Genomic DNA, 27,676 nt, shown 5'->3' with positions numbered 1-27,676 from the left:
TTTAAACCTAACGGTGATGTTTAGCTCGTGAAAATTTTTTCCATTTCATCTCTAGTTGGACGGTAAACGGGCCAAAATTTGCAGTGACCAAGAAATTTCTCTTAAACTACTGAACAGATTTGAAGGAAAGTTTGCATGCACATTCCTCTTCAGCCAACGGTGATGTTTAGCTCATGACAATTTTTTCGATTTTTCCTTCGTTTGCGATATATACGGCTATACGGAGAAACTACAGGCATTTATTAGGCAGATTTTGTGGCCGGGTTTCAAATTTGCTGTGACCAAGAAATATTTCCCAAAGTAAAGAACGGGGCTAAATTTAACTTAGAAGACATATTTATTAGGACTTGATGGTGATGTTTAGCTCGTGAAGATTTTTTAGATTTATTTTTCGTTCTCGATTTGTACAACAAAACGTTATATCAACTGTTGAACTTCTGAATAAACATGTTTACGAAGAATTCGAACTTTATTGCAGATAATTCAAGTGCAAATCGCCGTGTTCCATTTTGGTTTCACGAGCTAAACATCACCGTTGGGTGGTAAAGAATGCATATTCAAAGTTTCGTTCAAATCTGTTCAGCAGTTTAGAAGAAATTTCGTGATCACTGCGAATTTTGGTTCGTATTGCTGTAGAGCTCAAATGGACGTGATATCGAAAAAACTCGCGAACAAAAGCAAAATCTATGAAATTTTGAAAATCTAAGCAAAATGGAAGCATCAACAAAGTTTTGTTCAAATATGTTCAGTAGTTTAGAATAAATCTCTTGGTCGCTGCAAATTTTGTCCCGTTTTGCCGTTTAAATGACGAATGAAGGTGAAATGGAAAAACCCGAGCGAAACACCGTTAGGTTCTAATGAATAAGTGTACCAATTTTCAAAAAGCCGTCTTCATTAGTTTGGGATATATTCCTTGGTTACTAAATTTTGAGACCGGCCGTGAAACCTGTCGCGAGTGAGGCCGTAAATTTACGCACAATTGTCCACGTGCTTATCACTGGGTTAATGGTGCTAACCAAAACTAGTAATTTTTCCCAATGTTTTATTCGCCTTATTGTGTTATGTGTTCCCGGTTTCCAACAGTACTTATTATTACTGCTTGCTTTGTTACAGTTGCTCTGAAGGTGCGTACCAGTATCTATGACAGATTTTACTGAAGTTAGATACATGGTCTGATGGTCATTGGGGGCGCCAATACTCAAGAAGGTGACGCGCCTCATCTTAACCAAGTAGTAACATAGTCACTGACAAATGACTCCCTATCCAAAGCAACATAACATGATATACATCATTTCGCATCGGTACTCGTCTATTATTGTATTATTATCAATCCATCTTTTAAACAAAGAAAAGCTTACTGAGGATTTCACAATGTTTTTCAAAACAATTAAATTTTTTGTTCAATTCATATTAATTTGACATTATTGAAAATCAACAACCCATTTTGAACAAAACATTTTCTAACAATTTTTTCCGTAAATCCTAAGTGGGCATCCTAAATAGTTATTACTATAGATAAATCAGAAGGATATGCGGTTTTACCGATGATTGCCGACAGCAGCAACACAGAGTGATTATTATAAATTTGAATATCGTCTATGTCTTATTAAGGTATTCAACAGATTAGTTGTGCCTTTTTGACTCATTTTAATTTGAGTGACCAATTGATGATCACTCGAGCGTGATCACAATCTAATGGTAGCGATCATAGCGTTAGTTAGAGGACAGTTGAAATCTATCGTTGGACGTTCATGATGATAAGAGATGCTGTACCGGCCGCCTTGCCGAAGTATTGAAAAGTTCCAAAAACCGGAAGAGTAGAGTGCATAAAATCATTATCAAGAAGGAGACATCGTCATCAATTCAAATCGCTTTTGAATTTAAAGAATCCGGTGACAAAATGAGGAAATCATAGCAGTCATCATTTGGAAGACCAGACGAAATATTCAGTAAAACTATTACTGACTTGACTGAATTTTGATCATTTGATGGCTTCCGCTTCCCTTCAGATTCGCCACTTGCCAGTGATCAATCGAACGGCAAAAATAAAAAAGCCAAGACTTCTAGTCAAACCTAGGTACCTACCCATTACCCAACAATCCAACATAGACTGGGCTTAGTGGCATTGTGGCAAGGCCGAGAGTTTTTAGACTTTCCCTCAAGTTCATTTTTGAGTCCTATAACTTATAAGGAGACAAGCAAAGTAGGCTACCTACCCATCATGGATACCACTCATATACCGTACTATGGATTATGGAAACGATGGAAAGATAAACTGGACAGTGGACAAGCAGGAAAGCTGTATGTAAACTGGAACAGTAACATAGAAAGATGCAGTAATAGCTCTGACAATAAATTATTGTCAAAGCTGGATTTCTAAGAATGGAAGTTCACTTATAATTTGACAGTTGACACTTGTGCAACATGAGAATATTTCACTATGATTTTTTAGTGTTATTGACTGCAACTGACAATAAAATGAGAAATATTTACATGCAGCATGTTTTATAACTACAGCATAGGTATCATCTGTATCTGTAAGCTTACAGTTACAGGAACTCAGGAAGCATAGCCTAGTGGCAAAGCAGAGAGTTTTTTAAACTCTCCCTCAAGTTCATTTTTGAGTCCTATAAGACCAGTAAAGTATCCTGGATACCAGCACAATCATACATAAGAAATTGGTTTAAATCTTGAGTAAATGAGGAAATTAAAAGTGAACTGATTGAAAAAAATCTGTGGTTTGTCACTATAAACAGGAAGGCTTGTAATTTCACACCATTTTAACCCATTAAAGCCGAGAATTATTTGGGCAAAAATTACATGTTTTTTCCAGTTTGAATACTTCATTTGGTAATTTTTAATCTATTAAAACATTCATTTTACAAAAATTGCAGACAAATGCTAAAATAGCTATGGGGTAAACGCGGTATATTCCGACACTTTAAGGACGCATCGAAAAATGAAAAACTATAAAAAAAACCGTATGCGTTACGTAAGTTCTGTTGCCTTCACATGACTCTCAAAACCATAAGAGTTTGCTCTAAATTAGGAATTGAATTGAAAACAAAATCCAGAGTAGAGCGGATGCGGATTAGAAAGGAATGAACGTCTTCGGCTCTCCGCTATGACAAACTAGAGCATCTTTTTCGAAAGCATTGAACGAACTCAACTTCTAAATCTGATCATTGAACGTGAAGTTTTGAACGAGTGTTGTTATTGCCAGATGTATGTGAACTGGCGCCACGTGTGGTTGTTGATGCCTGCGCTGCCAGTACCAAACTTGCATTGTCATCTCAGCAGAGCAGAACCTACTAACATTGGAGACAGAGATATGTAAAAACTAATTTTTTAAAATGTAAATTTATTTGTAAACTGAGTTATATTTTGACTGTTTACCATCGGCGTTCATAAAATTGTGATGCAATGCATATGCTTAATTTGAGTTCAGAAATTGTATGTTTACCCTAGAAAAAAAATATGTTCTCAATTGCCACTATGCTTGGAATAAAACTTAATTTTAAAACATTTGAAGCATGCAGATTGCAGAGTGTACTCATTCATTACTAACAGTACTCTGAAGTCCTCCTCTTTCATTTTAGATAATGTAGAGGTAAAATAAATGACATTTTCTGTGATTTTTACTTGTTTTTCCTTTATTGATATGATATTACCATATACATTAATTACCGTATTATTGATGCGATATTACTGTATCCATGAACTGGGCATTGAGCATTTCAACTACCTTGTCCACTCTCCACTGCAAGCTTCATATCAGCAGCCTTATAGCATTTTTTCTGTATCTGTAAGCTTACAGGATGGCTTGTAATTTCACACCATTTTAATTGGATTAAGTGAATATACTATAAGAAAGATTGTGAAAAACATACCTGAAACAGAAAGGAATGTTTTAGTGACAACCATCATATGTTTTGGAGAAATAAATCATAGTTTAGGACTTTAGGTCAATTACTTTTCATTCTATGATGCCTGGTGCACAAATCTATATATGACATTCTATGCAAACTCTGCAGTTGGATCTATAAAACTTACCCGGATTGTTGGGAGCTACTCTCCAGGCTACCTCTATGGTAACGTCAAAACTCACAAGGAAGACAACCCACTAAGGCCTATAATTTCGCAAGTAACTTCTCCCGTATACAAGACCTCTAAAGAACTCGACGCTATAATTAAACCATATATCCCTAAGAAATACTCTTTATCTATTAAAATGTCATTCGGAAACCTGCTTTTCGATCTCCCGGCTCCAGCTAGAAATTTGGTTCGACTCATTGAAAAGACAAACAAGAAGATTGTAAATAAAAAGCATGCTCTGGTCTTCAATCAAACTTGCATAAAAGAGAAGCTTTTGCCGAACTACACCAATATGACATTCTATGCACAATTTTGTGATGACCAATGATGCACCAATTTTTTGACAAGTGAAATTTTTTTTTTGCTGAGCAAGGTAAATGTAATCAATATTCTTTGTTTTTAATCAAATAAATAAAAACAAATCAATTTTTTTCTTAGCTCGAGCCTTTCCTAACTGAGGTTCTACTGTAAATGCGTTTTTTTGGAGGTGTCCCTATTAGCCCCGGGGGGGTGTCCCAAGTAGCCCCGCCATGCGGAAATGGCCGCCATTTTTTGGGATTGAGGTATGTAAATTCCGCAAATGAAGTTTTCTTGCTGACACTTGTCTGCCACTTTTTTCTAAGCAAAAATTTTTAATATGGCAAATATTGTTTTTACTACAGACCTTAGCAGAAGTAACTTTTCAAAATTTAGTTTTTTACCATTTTTTCAGGAATTTTCCAAAGCTAGTAAATGTAGTATTTTTGAACTTCCTTTATGATACATAGATAGGAAACATGTTGACATTTATGCCACTATATTTAGTTTTGCAATATTCCAATTAGTTTTGCTACTAAAACAGTTATACGCTGCGTCGGAGGACTGTCCCGAGTTACCTTGCCCGTCCCGAGTAGCCCCGGTTGACGGTAGCAAAACTAATTGCAATATTGCAAAACTAAATATAGTGACGTAAACGTCAACATTTTTCCTATCTATGTAGTATATAGGAAGTTCAAAAATACTACATTTACTAGCTTTGGAAAATTCCTGAAAAAAATGGTAAAAAACAATATTTTGAAAAGTTACTTCTGCTAAGGTCTGTAGTAAAGAAAATATTTGCCGCATTAAAAAATTTTGCTTAGAAAAAAGTGGCAGACAAGTGTCAGCATGAAAACTTTATTTGCAGAATTTACATAGTACCTCACTCCAAAAAAAAATGGTGGCCATTTCCGCATGGCAGGGCTACTCGGGACACCCCCAAAAACGCATTTACAGTAGAACCTCAGTTAGCAAAAGCCCCAGTTAAGAAAAAAATTGATTGAAAACAAAAAATATTGATTACATTTACCTTGCTCAGCAAAAAAATTCAGCTTATTGAAAAATTAGTGCATCGTCGGTCATTACAAAATTGTGCATGAAATGTCATATATAGAATTGTGCACCAGGCATCATAGAATGAAAAGTAATTGACCTAAACTGTGATTTATTTCTCCAAAACATATGATGGTAGTCACTAAAACATTCCTTTCTGTTTCAGGTATGTTTTTCACGATCTTTTTTTTATAGTAAATTCACTTAACCCAATTAAAATGGTGTGAAATTATAAGCCATCCTGGATACAGAAAAAATGCTATAAGGCTTCTGATATGAAGCTTGTTGTGGACAAGGTTGTTGTAAATGCTCAATGGCATGTTCATCGATACAGTAATATTGCATCAACAATACAGTAATATCACATCAATAATATGGTAATTTATGTTATGGTAAAACAGAAAATGTCATTTATCCTATCTCTACATCATCTACAATGAAAGAGGAGGACTGCAGAGTACCTACTATTAGTAATGGATGAGTACGCTCTGCATGCTTCAAATGTTTTGAAATGAAGTTTTATTCCAAGTGTCCCGAGTAGCCCCGTTCAAGGGGGCTACTTGGGACACTTTTTTTTTGCTTCTGGCACCTTACCAATAGCATATGGAATTTTTTTGGAGAAGCTATGTGATAGCCCTTGCAAAGAGCTTTGAAATGAGCCTAAACTTGTTTATGAAATGTTTCATGGTAAGAAGTTGTGAATGAAAAACGTTCAAAATTGTCCCGAGTAGCCCCGGTTGATGGTATATATAATGTGCAATACATAATGCATACCTACGTTACATTTGCATAGTCATGATAGTGTGCTCTAAAAAACCAACAAGAACCCTCAATGACACTAAGTTGCCAATCAGATTTTCAAGAGAGCTTCCTACAACAGTATCACTAGAGATGGGAAGGAGAATTATTATTAGGTATACAGTATTTTGATTCATCTCTTTAAGAACAATTTGGAGTTTAATTGGTTTTTAACAGCTTACTAAGATGCTCATCCAGCTTTTTTAACAAATTTTTCTCCATCTCAGGAGTGAGGTTCTCATTGTAATTTGTGTAACTATCCACTACAGAATATTTGTTGTTTTCAGCCATAAGTCTTCTTGATGGTCAATTAATATTTTTGAATATTTAACATTATCTTCAAAATATTGAAGCAATTTGTTGAGTCTTAGGTGCCTATCAAAAGATTTGTAGGTATCACTAAATATAACACATCATTATGAGTGACAGAAGAGAAAGCTCAGGTGATGAGGCTGGAGAGGAGCAGCAGCAAGAGACGCAAGGATCACAAGATGGCATGGCTGGCGTCAAAGTTTACGTAATGGAGCACAAAGTGGACACAGCCCTATGGGTTACCAGAGCCCTTACTTTACTATTTTGTTTATCTTATTTCCTGCCTTTTTTCTGGTAAGTTTGCTGCTTTACATAAAAAAAATTCTGCAAATATATGAACTGATGTGTGCTGATAATAAGTTAGTAACGATTTTTAAAGTGTTTACTAAGACATGATAAGATTGAACTTGTGGCTGCCTGTTATTTTAAATAATATTTTCAGTAATTCTAGTAACATCTTATCAATAAAACCATTTTTAAATTAAGCCCTTATGCTTCAAACTTTTATGCTCATTATTTAGCCACTTTTTGATCTATTGGGATTGTGTTTAAATAAATTATTTATGGTATAACAGCTCACCTGAGAGCAGCTACCAGAAAGTCCTCATGAGTAATGCAGCCACGTCAGCCCTGCGGCTGCACCAGCGTGTTGACAGGGTGGCTCTTGATCGGGCTTTTTTCATGCAGGTAATCTACAGTTCCTCTCCTTAGCTTCTTGACCTATCTCTTGTTTATTCTACTATTGATGTATCTTCGTGATCATTTCAGGTAACATCCTAAGGATTATATGGATTTTTATAGCCTGAAGCATGGCAAAACTGGACTTGAGTACCTATACTAAGTATGTTGAGAGCAGGGTTGGCAATGATTAAATCATGTGATTAAATCACTTGATTTTTTTATAAAAAAATCATGATTTTTTTTTATTTTTTCGATTTATTTGATTTTTTTAATATACGTATTTAAATATATTGAGTGGCAGTCTTTAATTTATATTGAGGTATTGTTATTCATGGTTTAGTATAAATGTACTATAAATGACAAATTGGTATATAAACTTGTTGCCTTTAGTGTGTATTAGGTTCCAATAAATTGAATGTTTTTGGTACAGAGGCATCAAGTGTGCAATGCATTGTACATAGCTAGCAGCTTAGCTAATTCTTATAAGGCTGTAAGTAGTCTTTAACTATTTGACTATTTGTTATATATTGATTACAATATACAATTTAAAAGTGTTAGCTAGCTTATACAGGGTGGGGCAGAACTGATTGAATAGTTTTGAAGCAAAGTTAAAGAGTAATGGAGGTACATAAAGAAGAAAGTTTATTTTCCCAAGATTAGCATAACATGCCATTTAAAATACTTAGGTTTTGAAAACAATATCAGGAATATGGTGTCCGTTAGCTGCATCATACTGTTGCAGTCGTTTTCGGAAATTTTCTACAGCACGTTCACACATATGGGGAGGTATGGCCATAACCTCAGCTGCAATAATCTCCCCTTAGCTGTGGTAGTGTGTGAGGGCGACTTCTGGACACCTTTCTTTTAGATGTCCCCAAGGAAAAAAATCACAAATGCTCAAATCAAGTGACCTAGCAGGCCACTGTAAATCACCCCTCAGAGACACCAGACGTCCGGGAAACATGCATTTCAAAACATTGAGTGACATTTGGGCTGTGTGACCTGTAGCCCTATCCTGCTGGAACCACACGTCTCCCAATGCTTCATTCTCAACAATGTTTTCCATCCTGGGCTGCAAGAAATTTTGCAACATTGCAGCATAGCGATCGGAAATCACTGTTATGGTTACTCCCTCCTCTGAGAACGACTCCAACAGTGTGTTGCAGCAAATGGCCCCCATCTTCCAGATATCATTTTCGAAACATAAGTATTCTAAATGGTATGTTATGCTAACCTCTAGGAAAATAAACTTTCTTCTCTATGTACCTCCATTACTCTTTTATTTTACCTCAAAACTGCTCAATCAGTTCTGCCGCACACTGTATATTGAGAGGTTGAGATTGTATTGACCTTTTAGGCAATTAGAAAGATTTTCCACCCTAATATGAGTATTCTAATTCAAATACCATATTTAATTTCAATCTTTAAATATGTGAATTTAAAACTAGAAATAAAAAACAATTATAATTATAAGACTATATATAAAATAATTAAATGCAGTGAATGGATATAAAATATTTGAAATGTGCACATGTTTATTTCAAACAGTGTTAGCTTTTCTCATAACATTAGTCTCGTTTCAAGTCATATGAGGATTGTTTGGTTATCGTTCAGTTTATGTTTAGTATTGGTTTATTGGTCTGAATTAAATGGGAAAATTGCAGTCAGTCACTCAGTCACTACTAGTCGGTGTGTATAGAGGGTTGAGTCTGGTAGATTTATAGGACATGAAACTAGTAGATTAGATCTACTGACAGTGCTGTGCACTGTGCTATCAGCTACCTATCTGTTATGTGACTCTTCAATGTTTAGAAGATCTGCATTCCTGAAGTGTTTTTGTATATTGAAGCCAGTTAAATGGTCAATATTTAGCTCATTACCTTGCTCCATACAAAATGTTGCAAAGCTAATGAATAGACTTATCAATAATTGTTTACCCAAAAATCCCTAAGTGGTAGGTAAACACCACCTTGGCCTGTTGGCCATTATTGAAGGCAATAAGTGCCCTTTTTAGCCATCAATTATGATCCATATACTGTTATTGCTAGTAGGCTAATTGCAACATAAAAAATAACACTTCAAAAAGACAAAAAAGTTGAAAAAGTCAAATAAATCAAAAAATCATGAAAAAATGAAGAAAAAATCGTTGATTTTTGATTTAAAAAAAAATTTAAAAAAATCACAAACCCTGGTTGAGAGGTGTACAATAATAGATTGAATAGTACTTATAGATGCTGAAGTTGGAGTATGGAGCCCCAGGCAAGTTTCTCTTAGTGAGAATGACAGGCAATCCCCTAGCTTACTGTGCTGAGCAGAAGAAATATCCTAATATGAATAGCTATCAAGAAGTCCCATGCCAATTATCCAATTTAATTCAGGAAGGGAACAATGTCAACTATAATGCTTGGGCTTTGAAACTTGCTAATATGACTTGACATAATATCACATGCAAAATCTTTTTCAGGTGAAGATAAACTCGAGAAAATCCAGAACCTCTCAAATTACTATGCATTCTCTAATGTAAATGTTTGAAAAATGCAATGACTGCTTCCCATAGCTTGTTCAAACCAAGCAATCATAGCTCACTCAATGCATTTCACAACAACCAATTTTAATAGCTATCGCTTATGGTTTTCTTTCTATTTTTCCCTAATTTGTGGATGCATTCTAATGATTTACTGACAGAAATAATTAGGTTAATTAAATAATATACCTATGCATTGATCCAGGACTTGGAGAGTGCAATTCCCATTCATAAAAATTTTTTAGAAAAATACTATTGTAAGAAGTTGCACTTTAATTTTTGATTAAATATAGCTTCAGCTGCAACAGGATAATTTCGTCCAAAAATTCTTTCACTCCAATCACAACTAAGCAACAATATATGTAGGTACTTCATTAGCAATTCCAGAATGACTCACTCACTCACAGCTAATGTTCATGAGTTAAAAGGAAAATTATTCTCTCTTACCCAGACTTAGATAGTCCACTTAAAGACCTTATATATGCATGTAAGCACTGAATAACTCAATGCATTACCAACAGCTGCTGGCGGAGGACTCGGCGCACTACTTGCTGTACTCGCTGAACTTCCTCCCCCACCCCCCCGTCACGCTCGTGCTCATGCCCATCGTGCTCTTCGCGCTGCTGCACTTTGCCTCCTACACCCTCGTACTTTTTGATGTATGGCTCTATTTTATATCATTGATTTATTTTTACTAGTACCGTAATAGGTATTAATTTCAAATTCAAGCTCTCATACTCTTTGTTGTATGGCTCTGCTGTATAACATTGATATACTATTAGTTCCACAATAATAGTCTGAAGTGGACGCTCTCATATTCTTAAGTGTGTGGCTCTCTGCCAGAGAGTCGTCTTAATAATATTTGTCTCAAATCTGTCTTGCTCTATGTAATGTAGTAAGAATATTTGATTGATTCAATGAAATAATCTCCATGATGTTCACGACGCCTTGTTTGATCTTTATTTCAAACTTCAATTGGTTGGAATCAAATAAATGAGTAAAAAACATTATTCCAGCGTGAAAGTGTATTTTTATGTGTTGATATATTTTTCATATGCAGTCATGCACTCAGATTGAGTAAAAAACATTATTCTAGCGTGAAAGTGTATTTTTTATGTGTTGATATATTTTTCATATGCAGTCTGTTCTTGTGAGTCCAGCTTCTCATTTTAAGGTTCTTGTGAGTCCAGGTTCTCATTTTGAGGTTCTTGTGAGTCCAGGTTCTCATTTTAAGGTTCTTGTGAGTCCAGGTTCTCATTTTAATATTCTTGTGAGTCCAGGTTCTCATTTTAATCGTAATTTATTGATCGTTATTTTAAAATATCTCCAAACGTTAGGTGTAGCCATAGTTGTTGGTTTACATAATGGAAATACATTGTTTCGTTTATTATATTGAGGAAAGATTGTTTTCAAATGAGCTATATTACTTGGTGTCAGTCCGAGGAGTTTTCCTACACTGTTTATTTTCCTAGCACACCGTGCAAATAACGTAACTGACATGACAATCCTACATCGTCCGATTATAATTATTTTTTTCATGGATCTCTTACAGAAATAATTTGCTAATGAGTAAGTTCTTGGTCGTGAACACCGTTTCTTTGCTATTGCTGAATGCCTGGAACTTGCCATGCCGTCTTGACCTTTAAACATCTTCTTATAACATTTTTGTCTTTTTTGTAAAACGCGTGTCTTATTCTTAAACTTATATCATGTTGTAAAACTTGTATCTTGTAAAAATCTAATATTTCTTGATATAACAGCGGTCGGGTGAGCTTGCTGACGCCCATCGTGTACTACCAGTTCCTGTCTCTGCGCTACCAGTCACGCCGTAACCCCCACACGCGCAACATGTTCCACGAGCTGCGCGTCGCTTCTGAGAAGATGGCGCACCAGCGCTACATGCCCCTCGTCCTCAGGAACCTCATCCTCTCCCTCGTGCAGCGCATCAGTTCCCTCGCTCCTCAGGTCCAGGCGCCGCATTAAGGCGACATCTCGGCCCTGCGCCGGCCGTGGACGGCTCACGGGGGTTGTTTGCTGCTAGCTTGTCACGTGAATGCAATATGACGTGGATGTCCTGTGAAGATATGCAATCTTATCCCTCGTCTAAGTGTCCATGCAGCATTTTATGAGTGCATTGAAATAAAATGCACGTGATGTTATATTGCAAGATATTCACTCCTTGTCCGCTTCATTAACTGGTCACTGACTTTAGTTGATAGTTGAGACATTAATATTTTTCACTGGTTGCCTCTCGACTGCAATATGACTGTTGGAAAATTCACGCTTTTTTAAATTTTACGTTTTTATGCAAACTTCGGACTTACTTGCAAGACGTTTATTCATCTCTACTGAAGACAGTAACTTTGAGTCGCAAGGCATCTTATCACTTTAGTAACGTGAGGCACCAAACAGTGGTGTATGATTTATGATTGAACTACTATGTAAGAAACTATTTAATTTCTGTGTATTACTCTCGTGTATGATTGATTGTTGTCATGTTTATGTGGATGTATTGAGCGTGTCTCATCTTCACAAAACTGGTCCAAATATTACATCTCTGTTCAATTATTACTCTGCCTATTTATATATTGTTGACCGGATAATGCTCCCTATTGTCTCAGTGATGAGTTTACTTGCAGTTCTAATAGGTTTCAATTATTGATACAAATTGATTCAACTTCTTATTTGACTGCTGCTAATGTTCGCCTAGGATTTCCGACGCGCCTCAAGTGATATGAGTGAAATATATTTTTCCATCTGAAATATTTTCTCTGAAACTTACGAGCTCCTTGCGTGAATACTGCATTTTACTGCAACTCGCCTAAGTCATGCGAGGCTTCACCAGCATCTCAATTAGTTGACATTGATGCGAAGTTTGCATTCAAAGCTTCTAAGCAAGTTTATTGAAATTAAGTAAAATGTTAACACAAAAACTGACCACTCAATAGTTAATCTAGCACGTAATTTTTGAAGATTTATTATTTCACTCGTAAACCTAGTTATTCCGACCATCAGGCGGAATTGTTTATTTTTACTGTTTAAACTTAAAAATTGCGTTTCTCTTGTCTCATAAGGTCGTTGCAGGTCATTTTTAACTGTACTCCGTATCACGTTTCACATTAAGGTAAGGACTTCTTTATTGTATATTGTGGGTTATGATTTTTTTGTGGAGTATTTTTACTATAATATTATTTCGTACAGAGAACTTTGCATCTCGTCTTATTACATTGTCTTTTTGTTCACTATTTCGATGCGTAAAGCCTGTCTTCGTACGCAGCTATAGCATCCGTTGCCTGATCGGCTCTTCATTTCGGGCTGTTGGGCAAACCGTCGTGAATCTTGCTTCTGGCTCAACTTTTTGGATAACTTTAAGCGAAAAAGACACAATAAATTTGGACTTGTGTATGATCGTTGTTTTTTTTCTGTTGCTCCAATTTGTAAAGTCTGATGCAAATTGATAGGAACGAAATTAGAAGATATTTTTAACGCTGTCGTTGCATCGACATCCCAGCAATCTGATTCTATAAGCCAGCTAGCTCACCAACAGTGCGGCTGTGTTATCGCTGGAATGCAATGCTTTCGTCCCCCCTATGTATCACGCCTCTACGCACAATCATGCATACCAAAGATGAGTTCGACAAAAAGTTTTATATTTTTTTATACATATTTTTATAAAGTAGTACAAATATATGAACAGGCTAGCTATGATACGAGTTTTCTAGATCGGAGACTGAGGTACGTTAAGACACGATCACTTTTTCGCCAGTCTGCACCAAGTAACATTTCTATCATTTGACAAAAAATGAGGCAGACATCCTGTGTGACCAGGCAGCGTAGGTTCCAACTCCAACAAGTAATGTTTCTGCAAGCATAAATGACACAAACTTTATGTGTATATTAGCGATAAAGATGATGATAATTAGATGGATACTATGATCAATCAAACAAAAGCTGGTATATAATGCGGCGGTTCAGACACAAAAAAGCGGTTAGTGGAGGACGCCAACGACCTTCCTAGTGCAAATGCAGCAGAACGCGAGGAATGCATGACAAGTTATTTCAACTTGAGTGCGAACGCCGCACTGCACCAATGCGAAAATTTCACGTCGAAACCGTATCACTATTTGAAGAAAACATAGGATTAAAGTAGCTTATTGAGAGGAATGAGGGATATCCACTGCACAAAATATCCACTGCAAGCAACTAGTTCATCAAAAAATGGTCTACCGCCCACAAAATGAGAGAGCGGAAAACTTCTTGCCCATTTACCATACACTGTAAATTATTGCGAAATAATTGAACTGCATTCAACAGGACCAACATTCGAGACCGTCTCATTGTGAAGAGTTTAAAGAACTTCTATTTCCTTCACTCAACTGCAGTTAAGTTCAATAGAATAAATCTGAAGTAAGAAGCGAACTTCATTAAATCTAATATAACGCATAATTATCTTCAACCTGAGACCTAACGTCGGATTGTCTGGATAGTTATTTGGAATCAGCGCGTAGAGCCAACCATCTTTCTACTTCAGTAGTTACTGGCAACTTCTAAGAACAAAGCAATGAGGCTAAACAAGGCTACAGTGCATAAACATATTCGATAACCAACAATTAAGTAACCTAGCAAATCTGCCAGAAGGGAGGCGCACGGAAGAATTTCGTAGGTCGCGTGACACCACATGCGTGCCCAAATGAAGGTAAGCACTAATATTAATTTAGCAATAGACCCAATGCATGATAACGACATAACGTGCTACTATCGTGACCGCTATAAATTGAGATGTGGTGGACAAACTATTACAAATCCCAAATCTTATGAGGAGCAAACATGTAAATCTCATCTTGCACTTCAATAACATATCTCGAAGACCAATTCGAGGTCAGTTAAACAATAATAGAAGGTCTACCGCAGAGCGGAGCTTTGGCAGAAAATTTTTCTTCTCAATGCAAAATAATAAGATATTTTTATATAACTTGTACTATCTTGAGAGTTGTTTTAAAAACATCTTCTTAGGCTATGTTAAGCAACGCTACTCGAGTGCAAAACGCATGCACGGTAAATAATTTGGCGCAAAATAAGGAACAGGTAACGTTTAGGGACACGTCTTAAGAAGAGACAATACGAACATGGCCGCCAGTACTGGGGACACGTCTTAAGAAGAGACAACATCAACATGGCCGCCAGTACTGGGGACACGTCTTAAGAAGAGACAACATCAACATGGCCGCCAGTACTGGGGACACGTCTTAAGAAGAGACAACATCAACATGGCCGCCAGTACTGGGGACACGTCTCAAGAAGAGACAACATCAACATGGCCGCCAGTACTTGGGGCATGTTCAGAACTAGATGGAATACAGATTCAACAATACAACAATTCAAAGTATAGAATGTAAAATATTCCACATGAGGTCAACTACTATTAATAAAAAAAGCATGCTACAGCAAAAACAGTGTTATAGAATTTTTGCATTTCATGAAAGCGACGAAACTCCAACGGAGAATATGAGCAGAGAAATTAACAGCTTCGTTGCACGAGCTGCAGTGGCTTAACAATTACTGAAGCTCATTTAAAAAAATTACTTATATCTGTAACAAACGATGAAATTGATTCTTTCGTTGCGAGCTTCACAAATTTCTTAACAATTTCTAATTTATCGATTTGGTGTTACTAAAAGTATTAATTTAAAAGTAACGAAAACGCCAAGTAAATTCACCGTATCTCCAACTAAATAAGAATATGGAAGATTTTACGTTTCCTTGCTTTCCTTTCTTTCTCCAAGAATTTGCGTTTTCTTGCTCTCAAATTCTTGGAAACTTCTAACGATTTAAACAGACTAATGATCTAAGTAACTTAACAGGAAGTACTACTTTAGTTAAGGCGAGTCCTTAAAATTAGTAACAAATCTTGGATGGGTTGGGCGTGTGAAGCGAGGCACTCACAATCTTGCAGCTATCAACTCCTGGCTCCTCAAGTGACTCCAACGCCCAACGAATTTTTTCTCCGAAGCTACACGCTTTTTTGCGTCTAAATTTCAAGAATCTGAAAAGCTCCAAATAATGACATTAGTCATCTCATCTCAGATCATTTGATAAACGGCAAAGCCTGAGCTCAAACCAGAACAATTGAAAAGAGGCACTGAATAACGTTAGGGAAATAAACGGATAATAAGCAGCTGGAAGGGATGAACATTTCATCTTTCAAGTTGAGGCCAGTAACTAGCAATAAATTTAGTTCACGTTTTTCCAAGACGAGGTTGAAATTTCTTCCCAAGACACCATCTTTTCCTTCATTGATAACCTAGTGCATAGAAAAATATGATGGTAGTTTCTTACACAGATGGAAGACACGGAATGAGGAGTACAAAATCCTCTAGCCCAGGCATGAAACATCAGCACGCCGGCTATTTCAAGTTTGTTCTCCTTAATAAAGGTACCAAAGACTGCATACAAGGCAAGATGCAGAAAGGATACGAGATTGAGCGAGACGGTTGGCTAGCATACTTGTCGAAGTTAATTATACTCCACACCTGTGTGGAAAAATTGTAGCAATGGTGCTGGGAATATTTTCCATTTCCTGTATTTTGTTTCATCAGCTTAGTTCTACAGGTTAACAATTTAAATAATTGGTCCTGATTAATAAAGGAAAATCAGAGGAAGCTTCAACCGATACAGGACTCAAAGCACTTCTTAGCAGCTTTTGTTTCATCAGCTTATTTCTACAGGTTAATAATTTAAATAATTGGTCCTGATTAATAAAGGAAAATCACAAGAAGCTTCAACCGATACAGGACTCGAAGCACTTCTTAGCAGCATCCCTGGCGTAGGGGATGTAGGAGAGCGAGTACCAGGTCATGGCCAGGAACTGCACGAACACCATCACCAGCGCCAGCATCTTGTTGCCCAACTGCAACAATCATGAAAGGAACTTGTTAGTTTCTCAGCAATTAACTAATATAAAATTCATATCAATAAAAAATTCCCATCCTAGAATTGCGTTTAATTGTAACGAGATTGTCCCTTAGACTTAAACAAATTTATTGGTTCATACATTGCATGAACTAGGGAAATTTGAACTTTTATTCTCACTAATTCTAATTTTCAACATATCATTTAATTGATTTCATTACAAAATAAGCATTTTCAAAGAAAACGATCTTACCATACAGGGAATTTTCAAGGCACAAAATAAATTGCTAAAAAAAAAAACTGGATGTAGACAAGCAAATTATTCATTTTTGAATATCACATGATACACGTAGTAAAAGTGTCGGTTGTCCTCGGAATGTTGTAGTTTTTGTAGTTTTACACATGTTATAAACTACTAACTATACTAACATTCATTATTGAAAGGTAAATAATAAGAGATGGAAATGTTATAGGGGAGCATCTGATTATAAAATGAAAATATCTGCTTTTTCATTTGCCGAGATCATTTTATAGCTGCAAACAACAATTTCACTTCTAATGCAGCACGCACTTCTAATGCTTGGTTTGTAAGTAAGGCCGTTTCTATCTCCTAAAAATGTACATTGTCTCCTAATTGGCACAAATTTTCCTGAAAAATGTTTGTATGTTGTTCTTCACAATAAACTACAGAACAGTGAGGCACGAGGCGCATGTAGGTACCCTCATTATGATTAATATCGGCGATGATTAAGCTGATGATACAAAATAAAACATTATTTAACCCTTTTTTAACCTGTGTCAGTTATTTGGCTCATGTGAAAAATTGAATTTTTTATCTTTTAGGGCTTATAACTCCTTCAGTTTATAAGCTAAAACGCAGAGAGATAAATAATTCTTTTCATATTATAGGTATTTATTGATTTTAGCTTTTCTTTTGCATTTGTTGAGTCTTGTATAAAATGGAAAAAATTAGAGATGTGGGGGGAACATCAATAAAAGCCTCCAAACATATTTAGAAAAAATAAGAATAAATAAACAAGCTCTAGATAGGCATTTGTATAACGCCATAACATGATTTTCCCAAAATTTAGACGAAACTGTATGAGTTTGAAACTAATATTAGTTCCTAGTTTTACATTTTTTCCATAAATTTCACATCTTTCATTCTCTCAAAAAATTCATATGATTAAATGAACTTGTACTAGTGTTTTGCAAGTTTTCATGAAATTAGAGAAATATCGTTAATTTTTAAACGAAACTTTGTTTCATGTACATGCTCCCCTTTAAAGGTAACAGTATGAAAAAACACATGGCAGTATTTTTATACTAAATACTTTTTCCCTCTTCGCAACTAAAGACTCACTACAAAGACTGAAATAAGCGTCATGATGAGAGCGAGGATCATGATGATGGTGGCTACGAGGCGCGTGGGGGCAAACATTCTCTCGAGCTGCTTCAGCGGTCCCATCAAGAAGCAGGTGCTGCAAGAGAAATTTGTATCATCACAAATATTCAATGGCTGCCTCAGCTAACATTATACTGTTAATAAATTCTGATTTTCCATGTTTCATGCCATATCAACTTCGGATATTTGCTCTAAGATAGGGATGATATTAGTGTTAACTTTCAAAATGTACATAATTCCGATGGGATAATATGTTTTGCAAATCCATTTGTATAAGCTGTCACATTCGTTGAGGGCTAGTTCATGGCAGGATATATAACCATAAAATTTACAGGAATTCATCAGCTAGGAGACGTTGAAAAACTTATTATTATATTATGATATCATTTTTATTTATCTAAGGCAATTTACTCACCAAGGAACATAAATATTTTAATCACAGAAGCGAAACAAACAAGATTTATAAAATGACACTTTAATGAGAAAACACCTAACGATAACTGCAATACCTAACGTGAATACCTACCTTCCTGACAAGACAGGCATAGTGTGGGTACATCCACCTGACGAGTGTCAGACAACTGAGTGGGCTCATGCACCTGACGAGTGTCAGACAACTGAGTGGGCTCATGCACCTGACGAGTGTCAGGCAACTGAGTGGGCTCATGCACATGACGAGTGTCAGGCAACTGAGTGGGCACCCCCACCTTACACCACAACGGTGGAGGATTCCCTCGGGGAGATCCCTACTCCCACCTCGTACGGGGGTGAGGTGATAATAGGGAGGGATCTCACAGCGCCGGCGAAACATCACATCCCCGCCGGCTTCCGCATGGACTTGACTCCCTCCATTGACCTAACACCAGGGAGCTCATAGCACAGCGGGACAACATCAGTCTGCAAGACCCTAGACTAACTTTCTTGAACCGCGACATTTCATCGTCCCTCCAGGCCAATGATAATGATTCTAGGCGTGCGTACCTAGCAACATGAGTCCGATACACCAACCCAACTAAACACTGGAACTTACTAAGCTCTAAAGCTGGCAAGCGCTCTCGTCCACCTCCAGACCAGCCCATAGTCTTCAACTGCAGAACTCTCACCTCACAACGACAGGTTACCTAAACCGTCTGCAAACAGTTCACTTCTGCCGTCCCCTACGCCCACAACTCCGCAAAACGCCGCCTCAGGCGTCAAATCCGTTCGGGTCACCTTCTCAGACAGAGACTTCCTTCCCTTCACGGATCAGCTCAAATCTGCAAGTAACTCTTCGGCCGCTGGGCCCGACAGACTGACGGTCCTCTACCTGAAACACCTAGGACCACGAGGTATACTTCCTCGCCCAACTCTTCAACATATCATCCTCCACCGCTCCCTCACCTGCCATCTGGGAAAACTTTCTCGTCATTTCCATCACACAACCCGGAAAACCTAGAGATCAAGGATCTTCATACTGCACTAACCCACTCCTTTGCCTCGCTGTTGGAATCTTAGAGCGACTCCTGCTCCCTCACCTCAAAGCTTCACTGATCACTTCCCCGTCCCCACACAGATTTTAAACTCAGTCACTCTACAGTCGGCTTGATCCCTGTACCTCATACCAAATCGCTACCGGCTTCAACTTTAGGCGCCCCTCCCCCGCCCGCACCGTGGCAGCTGCGATCGACCTGTAGAAAGCATTCGACAGTATCGATCACTCACTTCTCATATCTATAATCACTGCATCCACCCTCCACCACAACCTGGTGCGTCGGGCTTTGTTCCAACCTTTGAGGCAGACTCGCACTCTGCCTCTACCTTAGATCTCACTCCCCGCACAGGAGCATCAATACTGGAGTGCTTCAAGGGTCCATCATCTCCCCCGCCCTCATCAACATTTTTTATCTCAGACTGCCCATTCCCACCCTCCTACATCGCTTCCTACGCCGACGCCGTCGATCTTACCATATTTGTCTCCTTCCTGAAACTAGGCATCACTGAGGCGGACCTGGCGATGCAGCAGTCTAGCGTCTGGTCCGCATCCAAAAGACAGGCCATAGCTCCGGAAAAGTCCTCTGTGACACTCTTCACACCCGACACTCATCAATCAATCCAGAGTACACCCTGCCCTGGGAGTCACCGGGGATACCAACTTCACCTTTTCCCCCACGTAATGTAAATCGTCTCCAAAGCAAGCACAATTCTATGCATCCTAAATACCCAGCCGGCACCAGCTGGGGTTTCTCTAAGGAAGTCATCGCGGCCATCTACAAATCTATAACCCGACCAATCCTTATATATGCCGCTCAAATTTGGTATCCCCTTGTCTGCCGTTCCACAGTCGCGGACCTGCAGGTCGTGCAGAAATCTACCTTGAGGCTTGCCACCGGCTGCCTTAAGATGACTACCATTGACCACCTTCCCACCGAAACCGGTCCCTTAGCCGCCCACCTGGACCTCGCTTGCTAGCAGTTCCTGGCAAGCAGCTTTCTTTTCCGCTTGTCTCCGCCCCTCCTGGGGAAAGACCCATAAAGACAACCTTACAGTCCTATTACGGCCACCTCACGGCCTCCATCATGGTGGACGGCTGCCTACCAGCTGTCTCCTATGGTGAAGCCAGGCGAGCCCTTAGCCGGACAATCATCTCTCGCATCTTAGCAATAGCCGAGGCCAACAGGGTCCTGGCCACACCACCCATTCCATTCCCAGTGGAAGCCTTACTTCCTCGCTCCTACCGCGCCGCGCTGGTTATGCTGAGATCTGTCTTTTGTAGTCATCTTACTTCCTACACGTTGAGAATGGGACGCTCCCCAAGCGCGGCTTGTCCAGAGTGTGGAGACCTCCTCCACTCCACGGAGAATTTTATCTCCTGCCCGCCCTTTCACACAGACCTCCCGGTCTCCTCCCTATGGGTCAGCCCTCTCAAGGCTGACGCCTTCCTTGCGTTTGCGTCCGTATCTTGATTTGCTCACCTCCCTCCGCTCGCAATTGCCCCTCAGCGCCCGTCTCCTGAGCCGTCTCCTCAACATACCTTAGCATTTCTCAACGCAACAAACAACAACAACCACCTGACGAGTGTCAAACAACTGTGTAGGTAGACCCACCTGACGAGTGCCAGACAGTTGCCTAATGTGTAAAGGATGGCGAAGATGGTGAGACCAAAAGGCAGGAATATGAGGGCAGAGCCCAGCATTGAGAGCACAAAGCCAAGTATGAAGCAGATGAGGAAGCCCTTGATTCTTGTGTGCCAGCTCAGGGTGGAGCTGTCCATCACCTGAAAATATAATGGCATCAGAGCTGCTGTAGATGCCACTTAAATTTAGTGGTCTATCTAACTATGAGCAAATAGCAGTTCCACAGAGCTGCTGGCAAAGCCATTCTTCACAGAGTTAACAAGACTGTAATTATTGTTTAGGCCAGACAGCAGCAAGTATATACTTCTCGACAGTGTGGGCTACAAGCTCATGTCTATGAGAAAAACGTAAATTAAGGTCATTAGATCAACTGATGAGTGATATAAATAACTACGAAACATGCATGTACTTTTTTAAATCATTGAAATTAAGCACTCAGTCACCAAAAAATAATGCTAATTAGCAGTCCATTAAAATGATACTCTTTGTCAACTGTACCAGTATGCAGAATCATGTATACAGTAAACTTCACATTCCTTCAAGCATACTGCCAAAAAATCATTAACATTAATAATATTTGAAGAATTATCATAGAACATGAAAATCTACATTTCTGTCATGAAACTTCAAAAACCAACTAATCCACTTTCATTAGGAGAAATTAGCAATACAAATTTACTACACAAGTAAATATCAATTTTGTAAAGAGAGCTTTTTCTGTGCAGATGTAGAGGTGAATCAAATGTTATCTCATTCCAGACTTTCACTAATACCTTAATTGTGAGTTAATTAAAAGAAAAGAAAACTTAAAATATAATTTTTCAATTGAACCAATTGAAAATTACATTGAGCTGTCAGGCACACGCACATCAATGGTAAAAATAAAATTGTCAAAAACAGAGAAGTATGATGTTCACAGCATAATTTTATTCATTGCTTAATAAAAATAGCATATACTGGTAGCAGTATATCTGTATAATTAGCAGATTAGTTAAATTTTCATGGCATGGCTTCTTAAGGTGGATGCCTAATGAAGTAGGAACGGTGATACAGGTAGTTATAGAAGCAAGAATGTGATGATAAAATGCATGAAAAAATATTGATACATTCTAATAACATGATTCAAGTGAATGGATCATTGTCTGTGCATTATCAGAGTTGATTTAGGCAAACAAACTTTTTAGCAAATGCTCTTAACCAACAACTGCACATATGAATTTACTCAAGATCTGCATATATTCCTTACTTAACAGCTGCACAAATGCCCTTAGTCAACAGCTGTGCAAATGCCCTTAGTCAACAGCTGTGCAAATGCCCTTAGTCAACAGCTGTGCAAATGCCCTTAGTCAACAGCTGTGCAAATGCCCTTAGTCAACAGCTGTGCAAATGCCCTTAGTCTACAGCTGTGCAAATGCCCTTACCAAACAACTGCACATAAGCCCTTAACAACTAAACATTTACCCTCACTCAACAGCTGTGCATATGGCTTTATTCAACATCTGCACCTATGCTCTTAAAAATCAAATGTGTGCATGCAACTACTCAACAACTGCGTACAAGTTTCAATATACAACAAATACTCGGAAAAATGCAAAATAGCCATCATTAAGTGGCGATGTGTAGATTTGCAAGCATACCTACCAAAGAGACTCACCCTCAACAATGGAGTATCCTCAGCCTGGTTAGATACACAGAGAGGTAGTGAAAGTTAGCCATTAATAGTATTACCCAGCAGTTTATCTCATTGAAAGGCAAGCAGAAGTAAGTTTAGAAAGTTTCCATCTGAGGCTGATACCAAAAGGTAAAAAGATTATGATGACCAACCCCTGAAAGGCTGATAGGTACCAAAAGGTAAAAAGATCATAAAAACAAACACTCATAAGCTATTTGTCTTAGCTCACTGAGTAAACTACCTTGCTCTTATTTGCTCCTAATTAAATGTATAGGTACCGTAAAATGGGGTTACTTTGACCGGCGGGGTAACTTTGACCACATTTCGTTTTTTAAACAAAAACCCCCAAAACTCAAAAACGATTTGACATAGAAAAATTTTGTCAATGGCCATCAAAGGCCTAATACTGAGGCTACGTAACACAATAGAAAGATTTAAAAAGTTTGCATATCTAATAGGTTAAAAAATTAAAAATGTGACCCACGAGAAGGAGCTATTATTTAAAGCCTGTCGGAGTACCTCCTCCAATTTTTTTATTTTTTGGTAAAATAACTCCAGGTTTTGATGCATTGTAGTAGAACTCTTCTAGTTACATATGCAAAAGACAAATTTTAGAAAAGTGACATAGTTTGCAAATGGGGGGTGCCGCCCCCCAATGGGGTAACTTTGACCACCTAATGGCAGCCATGACGGGGTAACATTGACCGACTTGGAAATTAAGTTAAAATTACCATAAAATATAACATATTTTATGTTTGATACACCTATTAATGTTTTTTTCTTTACGTTTCAGACTCTACAGAGTCTTATATATGGTAATTTTAACTTAATTTCCAAATCGGTCAATGTTACCCCGTCACGGCTGCCATTAGATGGTCACATTTCGCCCATTTGGGGGTGGCGCCCCCCATTTGAAAACTATGACACTTTCCTAAAACTAGAAGAGCATATGTAACTAGAAGAGTTCTACTAGAATGCACCACAACCTGGAGTTATTTTACCAAAAAATAAAATTGATTTTACCACCCGGTCAAAGAAACCCCAAGAGCTGGGGTAACAAAGACCATCACTTTTTTTGAAATTACATCAAAACTATGAAAGGCAGGAGCCAGCAATTTATGATGAGTAAAGCTAGAGTATAAACCTGTATTTTGCACATTTCAATTTAAATTTAACTTATCTAGTAAAAAAATGGCATCATTTTGAAAAAAATAAGTGGTCAAAGTTACCTACTCCATTTTATGGTAAAATAGGTACTTCAACACTAGAGAATGATGAATATTATAAAAATATAAGCTTATGATATCTTATACCTAATCATAATATACCTTATATAGGTACATCTCAGGAGATTTGGGCACGTGGAAACAGGAGAAGTAACAATTCAGTACCATACAACTGAATGATTTGAAGTAAGAGGAAAAATTGAATGATTGAATCAAATGATATGTCCCTCAATGTTGTAGCACAGAAATTAAATGAGGAAATAGATTTACAACGGATTCTCCATTTTTGCTGTTTTCTATGCATTTCACATTATTTTCACTTTATTAAAAAACTCATTAGCAACATGTTTTCCTTTTTTAGATTTACATAAGTATACAAAGTTTCAGAAAGACCCATCATTTAGCTTAGGAGATCATTTTTATGGGAGACGCTTTTGTTAAAGAATAGTATAATACAATTAATTAAACCAAAAATTTTAAAATCATTAAAGCTTCAAAATCAAGAATTCACATTCCTCATAGGAAAACTACAGTGATTTTTGGAAAAAAATTGTCAAGGCCTGCAAGATAGTTTTTTCATAGTGCTGCAGTGAGCAATAGAGGAAGCATATTGGTATAGAAAATAATACAGCAAATATATTATAATAAAAGAAAATTTGAATGCATTGTGTGGCCCATAAATTATTGAAACTAGAGGAATAGCATACAATGGTAGCCTTTTTGCCTTAACACCGCACATTCTGTAAAACATGTAGAGCTCTATTGCATTATCTGAAAAAACCAATAGATGCAGGGGACAGGGGTACAAGCTGCCCTCATAAATATTGATTTACAATCAGTTGGGCCAATGGCAAATGATCAATAAAAATTGCAGTGCCTGACAGGCACAGGCTGACATCAGTGCATGGTATGGATAAGAATTTATATGGTGTTGACTGATTAATCCATTTTGATCTGACCTGCAATTTTCATGGTCATTAATTCTGTCAATATGAATGACAACTTGATAAGATGAGGCATTATATTGGAATTAAATATTAAATCATCAGTATAATAATCAGGGTTGGCAATGATTAAATCATGTGATGAAATCACTTGATTTTTTTATAAAAAAATCATGATTTTTTCCATTTTTTTTTTATTTTTTTCATATAATTAAATATATTGAGTGGCAGTCTTTAATTTATATTGAGGTATTGTTATTCATGGTTTAGTTTAAATGTAATATGAATGACAAATTGGTATATAAACTTGTTGCCTTTAGTGTGTATTAGGTTCCAATAAATTGAATGTTATTGGTACAGAGGCATCAAGTGTGCAATACATTGTAGCAGCTTTGCTAGCAGCTTAGCTAATTCTTATAAGGCAATAAGTAGTCTTTACCTATTTGACTATTTGTCATATATTGATTACAATATACAATTTAAATGTGTTAGCTAGCTTATACAGGGTGGGGCAGAATTGATTGAACAGTTTTGAGGCAAAATAAAACAGTAATGGAGGTACATAAAGAAGAAAGTTTATTTTCCTCAAGATTTGCATAACATACCATTTAAAATACTTATGTTTTGAAAACAATATCAGGAAGATGGGGTTTGTAAGCTGCATCACACTGTTGGAGTTGTTCTCGGAAGTTTTCTACAGCACGTTCACACATATGGCGAGGTATGGCCATAGCCTCTGCTGCAATAATCCATTCCCTTAGCTGTGGTATGGTGTGAGGGCGACTTTTGAACCCCTTTCTTTTAGATGTCCCCAAAGAAAGAAATCCCAAATGCTCAAATCAGGTGACCTTGCAGGCCACTGTAAATTGCCCTCAGAGTCTGGGAACATGCATTTCAAAACATTGAGTGACATTCGGGCTGTGTGAGCTGTAGCCCCATCCTGCTGAAACCACACGTCTCCCAATGCTTCATTTTCAACAATGTTTTCCATCATGGGCTGCAAGAAATTTTGCAACATTGCAGCATAGCAATTGGAATTCACTGTTAGGGTTACTCCCTCCTCTGAGAACGACTCCAACAGTGTGTTGCAGCTAACGGCCCTCATCTTCCAGATATTGTTTTTAAAACATAAGTACGGTATTCTAAATGGTATGTTATGCTAACCTCTAGGATAATAAACTTTCTTCTTTATGTTTCTCCATTACTCTTTTATTTTACCTCAAAACTGCTCAATTGGCTCTGCCCCACCCTGTATATTGAGAGGTTGAGATTGTATTGACCTTTTAGGCAATTAAAAAGATTTTCCACCCTAATACGAGTTTTCTAATTAAAATATTTAATTTCAATCTTTAAATAAGTGAATTTAAAACTAGAAACAAAACAATTACAATTATAAGACTATTTATAAAATAATTAAATGCAGTGAATCCAGACTGGAATAATGGGCAGATTATTCAGAATACCGCGGGTGAAAAGAGGCTCTTCAAGGGTGAAGTTGGAAAATCGCGGGTGAAATTTTCATCCTCCCGGGTGCTTCTCAAAAATCGCAGGTGAGAATTTGCTGTTCTCGGGCGATTTTACGAAATCGTGTGTGAACAGCTGCTCCCTACCGTCTCTCAACTTCTTGCCCCGAGCCGCCAAACGAGAGGTGCGCTGCCATAGACCAGCAAATTACCTCAAATCAGCCCTGGAGCCAACATCAACCTTCTAAATGCTATTGATATAGTCATCCTGGGGCAGTGGCACCTAAGCAGCTGTACTCAATTGGCCCATCATACCACACGAACTTTAAACCAACAATGCTTCTAGAGACAAGCTGCTATTCCACATAGTTAACGGTTGATACGTTGTTCTCCAATAATTTTCAACCCATACCATCCCCTCAATGGATTTGATCATCGGCAAGCAAATGTATATGATAGGCGTTAGTCGGACGGTTCTACAGGCGAATAAATTGAAAACACTGGTTGTCGGGTCGTTACTATGGACTTCTTAAGAAATTTATGTAGTAGTAAAATATATAATAAATACGATACAAAAGTCACTTGTTTTAGTTGTATAACATAAATAATTTTCAGAATACTTTAGGCAGGGTGGCCCAGTTGTTGGTGGCCCCCACCAAAATTGGAGCAGAGATGTGCAGGTTCAATCCTGGATCTGCATGTACGCCAGTTTCTGGTCAGAATTAACGAGGAGGAGCAGTCAAGCAAAATTGGAGCAGTGAGTTGCGTGTTCGAGACCGCAACAAGCTGTGAATGTTCTGCGTTGTTAAGAATAGGCGGCAGGCATATGGCTGCATAAATGCTGAAACTGTTATTTTTTATGATTTTCATATTGCTATTGTTTATTATTAACATCTGAGCATACCGCCTTCAATTTGCTGGGCCGTATGTATCCAACTTGGTCATATGGCCGCGTATTCTTAAACATGTCCATGTATTCTTATTATTGTGTTATAATAATATAAGTGTCCACGTATTCCCAATACCTATTCTTAATAATATAAGTGTCCACGCATTCTAACTATAGTTTTCCTAATATTCCTTATAATATAACTGTTCACGTATTCTAAATATCGCATTCCTAATGTTCTTTATAATATAGGTGTCCACGTATTCTTAATATTGTATTCCTAATATTCTTAATG

General features: G+C 37.6%; 2 protein-coding genes across 2 annotated transcripts; one reads left to right on the top strand and one right to left on the bottom strand.

Annotated features, from left to right (window-relative positions):
* Window positions 1-6,378: 6,378 nt before the first annotated feature.
* On the top strand, window positions 6,379-13,168 carry LOC108668709 (transmembrane protein 33-like). Its single transcript, XM_047881102.1, is given in 4 exon segments — window positions 6,379-6,849; window positions 7,131-7,242; window positions 10,282-10,541; window positions 11,521-13,168. Coding segments are annotated over 4 exon segments (783 nt in total). The 5' UTR covers window positions 6,379-6,661; the 3' UTR covers window positions 11,744-13,168.
* A 3,309-nt stretch (window positions 13,169-16,477) lies between these two features.
* LOC108668724 (vesicle transport protein SFT2B-like) lies at window positions 16,478-22,895 on the bottom strand (the record flags this gene model as incomplete). The annotated part of the gene is made up of 4 exons (XM_018155966.2): window positions 16,478-16,667; window positions 18,033-18,150; window positions 21,158-21,327; window positions 22,842-22,895. Coding segments are annotated over 4 exons (471 nt in total), but the record flags the coding sequence as incomplete, so codon positions are not given.
* Between the last annotated feature and the right edge of the window lie 4,781 nt (window positions 22,896-27,676).

The sequence above is a fragment of the Hyalella azteca genome, unplaced genomic scaffold (genome assembly GCF_000764305.2).
Source record: "Hyalella azteca isolate HAZT.00-mixed unplaced genomic scaffold, Hazt_2.0.2 contig7054, whole genome shotgun sequence".
NCBI lineage: Eukaryota > Metazoa > Arthropoda > Malacostraca > Amphipoda > Hyalellidae > Hyalella > Hyalella azteca.
Note: the sequence above shows the minus strand (reverse complement) of the source record. Positions and strands in the feature narration are given on the sequence as shown.